The sequence below is a fragment of the Carya illinoinensis genome, chromosome 6 (genome assembly GCF_018687715.1).
Source record: "Carya illinoinensis cultivar Pawnee chromosome 6, C.illinoinensisPawnee_v1, whole genome shotgun sequence".
In the NCBI taxonomy this organism is placed as follows: domain Eukaryota; kingdom Viridiplantae; phylum Streptophyta; class Magnoliopsida; order Fagales; family Juglandaceae; genus Carya; species Carya illinoinensis.
Genome location: NC_056757.1, coordinates 30,000,179 through 30,007,543, shown reverse-complemented (window position 1 = coordinate 30,007,543; position 7,365 = coordinate 30,000,179). Strand labels below are relative to the sequence as shown.

At 33.8% G+C, this 7,365-nt stretch overlaps 1 protein-coding gene across 1 annotated transcript; it reads left to right on the top strand.

The window, feature by feature from the left end:
- Positions 1-318: 318 nt before the first annotated feature.
- Positions 319-4,035, top strand: LOC122312502 (probable WRKY transcription factor 75). Its single transcript, XM_043127123.1, has 2 exons — positions 319-756; positions 3,661-4,035. Exons 1-2 carry the CDS (start codon positions 386-388, stop codon positions 3,836-3,838), a joined length of 549 nt encoding a protein of 182 aa, XP_042983057.1. The 5' UTR covers positions 319-385; the 3' UTR covers positions 3,839-4,035.
- Positions 4,036-7,365: the final 3,330 nt, after the last annotated feature.

Below are 7,365 nucleotides of genomic sequence, written 5' to 3'. Positions count from 1 at the left end.
TTTTCTCCACTACAATGTCACTACTTTACGTGCCGTTTACGACATTAGGCATGTGTAGGATAAAAAAGATGCTGGAAACTGTGCTAAAGCCATCACACGCCGCCTCACCGTTTCAAATTAACTAGCTTGTGTTTGGATAGTGAGGTAGATTTTAAATATTTTATAAATAATAAAAAATAATTAATAAAAAAATAAAAAGTATTAAATAATTATAAATAATAAATAATAAAATAAAAAATAATTATTAATTGTTGACCACTCAGATCAGCCCAAATCAAATTCCTCAGCCTTTATAACCCACACCAAGGATTCTCAGTGATCTCCTTTTCTAATACCAGAACCCAACCTCCTTAACTCTCTCTCTCTCTCTCTCTCTCTCTCTCTGATGGAGAGCTACCCAACATATTTTAGCTGTTCATCTGCAACACCGGCAGCTTCTTCTTCCTTGTCACTGAACATGGCAAATTCTCATGCTTACAATGAATTCCAAGGTAGCAAGTCGAATGGATTCTTGGGATCACTGATGTCGGAGATGGATGTTCCAGTTTCAAACATAAATGATAATAATCCTCAGAGCAGAAACTGTGTGGGGTCTGGAACTGATCCTCATGCGAAGTTGGGGAAGAAAAAGGGAGAGAAGAAGGTGAGAAAGCCAAGATATGCGTTTCAAACAAGGAGCCAGGTCGATATACTGGACGATGGATATAGGTGGAGGAAATATGGGCAAAAGGCAGTGAAGAACAACAAATATCCAAGGTACGTACGTACGTAGTTCAATTCATTCGTTTTATATATATATATCTTGGTTACATTTGCAGGCAAATTTAGGAAGTTTTTTCTTTAGATCATAAATATTACAAAAGAAATTAAAGAAAATGAAAAATTATTTGTGATTTTCATCTGTCCATGACGAACCATTCTTGATTCATAAAGTATATATGCTCAATTGTAGATCAGACGGGAAGTCTGTCGATTCATCCCGATCAGGGAATTAGTTAGCTAGGGAGAGTCTTTGGAGGCTAGGGTACGATCGCGTAGTACTCTTTATCATTAATTACCCATTTGCATTTTGGTTATAGTTTAAATGATTCTTACCATTATAAGTACTATTAATTTCTCAATTACATTGAAATTATCTTATTAGAATATGAATTAAATAATCAAATTATATAATATGGTGTCATCATTATTCACTTTGATGCCATGTAGCTAGCAATGTTATTCACCTTCGTGATCTTCGTGAATTGATGTGACACGTAAGTATTATAAATGATACTTTGACATGATATTTGACATGATATCATGATAAAGATTATAACTTTGAACATTATTACAGATTTCACCCCTATTAATCAAGTCTTATCCAATTAGTACTTCTCACCATTAAATTTACAATTAAATTTAGCTTCATCATCCTGACCTGAAAAAGAAGATATTCATGGAACATTAATTTTAGCTAATTGATTCTCACTTGAATAAGATCGAAGACATGGAACTTGACACTAAAATGAAGACTGAGGAGTCAATATTTTCACGTATAGTACTTAGACTAGGTCACTAGGTGATTAATTATAGATGAATTGCATGTCATTTTTCGCATGTGGTATATACTTAAGAGTACTAGCATAAGATCGGATTAATTGGATGCCCATATTTGACTTCAAATTAATAGAAATGAAACAATGGGATTTAGCTTGTATTTGAACGGTGGAGTGAGCTGAGATCACTCTAATTATTCAATATTTTATTATTATTTTTTTATAATTTTTACAGTATTATTCACAAATAATTTAAGATCACCTCATTATCCAAATGTAGCCTAAAGACTGTGTTTGTAAGACTATTTTGCTACTATTTATTATTATTAACAAACAGTTTAGTACTTTTTCAATACTATTTACAGATAATCTGGGATCACTTCAGCATCCAAGTATAGCCTTATATCTTCAATATTTAGTATGTAATGTTCATCAATCCCCAACATTAAAAGAATAAAATTAACATCATGAGAATGAGGAAAGTGCTTGTTCTCTTGGAGTTTTCGAATGTTTCGACTTTCCAAATTAATGATCATGATATGGATGTAGTCCTGCATGCAAACAATTTGGATTCCCATTATAACAAGCTAGCTGTCTATTGACCTATAAAAAATAAAAATAAAAATGTTTACCCCTATATTGTTCTAATTGCTTAATTCGTTGAATTAGCCAACATTAACTTATGCGGAACTTATTCCGCACGTTCAGCGCTCTGTGGGTTGGTTCAAATACAAAGAATTTTGATCTTGGGGTATATATGCTGCTTCCTATACGGCCTAGACCTAGCTAAGGTCTAAATTGCCTATGTAATTAAACACGATTTATAAAAAGTCAACGATTTATTTAGGTGCAATTTGGATAATGAGATGAGATTGGATCTATAGTTTTATAGTTTTAGATGAAAGTTGAAAGTTAAATAAAATATTATTATAATATTATTTTTTAATATTATTATTATTTTAAAATTTTAAAAAATTGAATAGTTTATTATATTTTGTATAGAAAATTTAAAAAATTGTAATGATAAGATGAGATGAGATGAGATAAAATACTTTCACTATCAAAATAGAGTCTTAGTACGTGCGATGTGGGAGCATTGCACGGATCTAAAGTTTGATAATTAGTGACAATATATATTGTCTCTAATTAAATCTCTCGATTGTCGGTATCATCAAACCATAAAACCTATTTATTTGAGTATATAGTTTTTAAAAACCTTTTTTAGTATATGGTTTTCTCGAAGATACCCTCAATATATAGACAATTCCCCTCCCCCACCCCTATTTTTTTTTTTCCCCAACATTTCACTTAAGTTTTCCAGGTTTCTTTTATTTTCTCAACTACTTTTTCCTACCATTCTAATCTTTTAATTTTTTTTTTTTCTCATCTCATGCTCTGCAAGAAAATATATTGATTTCTTTTTTCTCATCTCATGCTCTGCAAGAAAATATATTGATTTCTTTTTACGAGCTATTTGGTAAATTTACAACTTCATTTTTTCTTTTTAGTTACACTTATCGTTTCAAGTCTTCCACTAGCTAGCTAGCTTATTTTGATTGGTTTTGTTAGTGTCATCTACGCTACCATCGGGTTAACAATCAGGAGTGAAGGCAACAAACCTCACATGATTATTCATATCTATATTCGATCTTAAATTCAATAAAAAAAAAGTTTATATTTTGTTTTCTTAGTTTTTATTCTTTGCTTATGCTTTTACGATGTATTTGTAGAACAAAGTAAACTTTTTTTTTTTATTATTTGATCCATTTTGAACGAGAACGATATTAATTTTTTACTTCAAATCTTTAAACAGATGTTTGATAATGCACATATGCTCATATAGATCAGAGACTACCAAAACTTACATGCTTTTAGATTTATGTCCGTCCCCCCACCCCCCAATGTAAAATTCCTGATTGCACTACCCTTGTTCGGGCCTCATATTCTACAAATAATAAAGAGCTCGAGACCTTTTAATTGATGCATGGAATTACTAACCCTTCAGCTTCTACAACTGAATGATATTCCAACACATCAAGTAATTTCTAACTATTCGATCCTCATGTGATATTGTTACATGCATCAAGTTAATCTGATTGTTATTTTGTCATATAATTTGCAGAAGCTACTACCGGTGTACACACCAAGGCTGTAACGTCAAGAAGCAAGTTCAGAGACTAACTAAAGACGAAGGGATCGTCGTTACAACTTATGAAGGCATGCATTCACATCCGATAGAGAGGTCTACGGATAACTTTGAGCACATCTTGAGCCAGATGCAAATTTACACGACCTTTTAAAGGAAGTATCGGAAACTTGCATGCAAATTATGATCATGATCAATCAGAGATCATCAACTCGAGATGAATACTTTTGTAAATTCTGCATGTGTTTTTAAATAATTCCCCAGAATAAAAGCAAAGCCGTCAGGATTACATAGGTCTGTACTGACCAAAAACATGCAGTTTCGTTTTAAATGAAACTTATCCTGATGAAATCGTACGTGCATGAGCTAGCTATATTGTGATGATCTTCGTCCTGCTTTTTCAGGAAGAAGTTAGAATCCTGCCTGATCAGGATGCATGCATGCATGCTTTACATTTTGTAGATTAAAAAAAAAAAAAACTGGCGTGTAAACGCCTTAACATTAAGTTGATTTATATTAGGAAAATTATGTCGTTTGATTTGATCCCTCGATTTGGCTGCTTATGTAATTTATTTTATTTTTAATATTTTTGACTTAATAATTAAGAAAGTGATTAATTTGCACTAAAGGCACACCTAATAGTAAAATCTGAGCGGCATTGTACTAGCAGTACTACCCTAATTTATATTATATTATATTATATTATATTATATATAGTTGTTTAGTGCCTCATGTGGCTGTGAGGCTTAGACCACCACTTATTTGTGGCCACATCTCTATTATTTATTTTAGCAAGCGTTTCCTTAAATGACAAGCTGAAACAAATGCATAAAGATCAGTGGGTGGAGTTTTCCGCCAACTACTCCATCACAAGTAGTACTAGCTAGTGCATGCAATGCATAAAATGTCAAGCTTTGGAGCCAATAAATTAGCCTGATCTGCCCATTCGCCCACTAACAGAAATGACAGTTTTTGATACAAGTCTATTGCCACTAACAGAAATGATGTTGGTTGTTTTGCAACTCATTGTTACGAAGTTTGAACCGTTTCATAGAGAGACAGTACTTCTTAGTAATCCTTAAGATCACTAACTAGGAAAAACTATAACATAGCTGGATAGAAAGTATCGTTCAACTCGAGTCGATGGTGGCCGAAACTCCACACATGCAACTCATGTTCTAATTAAGATGCATGTATGTGGGGGCGCCTAGGGCTGAGCACTGACTTTTCGAAGTCGGATTTGGCCTCCTCCGACTCAAACTCCTACTTTGTTGGAGGCCAAATCCGACCTCCGACTCCGACTCCGACTCCGGTTGCACCTCACTCCGCTCTGACTCTGACTCCGACTTGTCGGAGCGGAGTTGGAGTTGGGTTTTTTTGTTAGTTTTTTTTTTTAGACTTTTTCCCTTGACCCAATTAACATTTCAATTTTATAATTTGCAACTCTAATCGGATTTGGGGTTCTATATCAAATTTTTTTTAAATATAATTTGAGATTTTTAATTTATCTAACCAAAATTATCACACTAGAAAATAAAACTAAATTGAAAATCCATCACTATAAAAAAATAAAACTAAATTCAAATGTGCAACCAAAATTAAAAACTAACTTAAAACTAAATACACACATTAAAATTACATAACTAAAATTACAACCTAAAATTAAAAATACACAACCAAAATTAAAACATAAAATTAAAAATACATAACCAAAATTACAACCTAAAATTAAAAATACATAACCAAAATTACAAATAGAACTGAGAATATCAATCGGTTGTACTGGGGCTGGGATGCCAGGACAAGATGCACCTGTGGATGTAGGAGTGTTTGTGCCTTCTATATCCATGATTTAATAACTAGAATTGTAGAACACAACAAACAAGATAAACATAAACAAGATAAATTCATGAAGTAATGTAAACATTACTCAAGTAACTTATATGATATACATATATAGTAGTAATGAAAAAAGATGTCCTATGAATCTATAAATGTGGTTGTTCCATTGGAGATCCATCACAACTTCTCTTTTTTACTTTCAATATGAACCCTCTACATATATAGTAGTAATTACAATGCTGGTGTAATTAGTGTTTTCGCCATGATGATTTTAGAGTTCCTTCTTAAATATTATGTATCTATCATCTTGATCAGTGGGGATCCACGGTAGTAGCTGGCCCTCCCAAATACAAGTTTTTGAAAAGAGAAATGTTACACATCATCCCACACCACACACTTTATATATTAAAATATTTTTTTTTTATTTTTTTATGTTATTCTTATTAAACTAATTAAATTATTATATTTATCATCCATACCCTACATATTTATTATAGAAAAAATGAAAAAAAATTAAAATAAGTGTAGTATATGAAGTGTGAGGATGACAAAAAGATTTTTCCTTTTGAAAATACAAGTTCTTCAATTCATTTAATATGTATTACCAATGGCACCAAATAAATTCTTAATGCAGTTCGATCCCCTTAAATCTTAGTTTTAATGTACAACTTATAGCTTTCTTTCTGATCTAGTGTGACGCCCCCAAATCCCCACGCCCGAACACGGGAAAATTGAGACGTCCGGATGGTGACAACCCGGGTCACCATCCCATCGACGGGTGCCGAGTGTGTGCAAGGCAACAGATGTGTACAGAGAAACACGCAGCGGATAACGAAAGTCATAACTAAGTACCAGAATTTTTCTTAACGTAATACAAGCTGTTTAAAACGTACATAGATAAAATATTACAAAACACAAATACAGTTTTAACAAATATAAAAGATAGCATCAGCAACCCGGCGGAGCCGCATCCTCGGGCTCAGCCTCCTCCTCTTCGTCCTCTAACTCTGCACCAAAAGCTACGGAACCACGAATGGTACCGCAGGTAAGTAAAACCCAAACACTATCAGATAAAAACACATAAAACTCAAACAAGATGCATGAACCATGCCCAATGCACAAAGCCCATAAAACACCAGTTTTCCACACACGCCAAAAACCCATTTGGCCCCAAAAACACATCCTTTCCGAAAAACACGCCAAAAGTCACATTTGGCCGCCAAAAGTCCATTTGGCCCAATATCTCGCCAGAAGTCCATCTGGCCCAATATCTCGCCAGAAGTCCATCTGGCCCACGCCAAAAGTCCCATTTGGCCTCATAAACCATTATCCAATTTTAACCGTATGCACCATGACCTCCCCTAGGGGTCATCCGCACACCCTGGCTCCAGTGTCACACCGTAGAGTACCACCACGCATGTGACACCTAACGAGCGATGCCCAGTTCCGCGCCCCGCGCGTGCGTAGCTGTAACAGCCCGCTAGAAATTTAATTAAGGAATTTCTATTGACTTTAGAAATCTCGTGAAAATTCTGTAAATTTACACGAATCGACTAATTGCATAAATTTTAGCCTGTCAACATAGTTAGTGTTATCACTCACTATGGTGCCAGAAATGCGATTTTAATTATTTGAGATAGTTAAAAGTGTCAGAATACATTATAGTCTACACCACTAGGCTTAATTGAATATTTAGAATTTTTCAGTACTAAGTTTATTACGTTTATTTTTGGAGTGAATATTAACCTCGGTAAATGTACTGAGCGCAGTGTTTTCAAAATCATAGTGTGAAATGTCCAAATTAGGTTAGCGATATTTTATTTGGACACTTGGCAAGAT

Excerpts from the sequence above, each read along its gene's own strand:
- LOC122312502 (XM_043127123.1), top strand. The coding sequence starts at position 386 with ATGGAGAGCTACCCAACATATTTTAGCTGTTCATCTGCAACACCGGCA. Across the intron at positions 757-3,660 it reads AAGAACAACAAATATCCAAG|AAGCTACTACCGGTGTACAC; the intron begins GTACGTACGTAC and ends TATAATTTGCAG.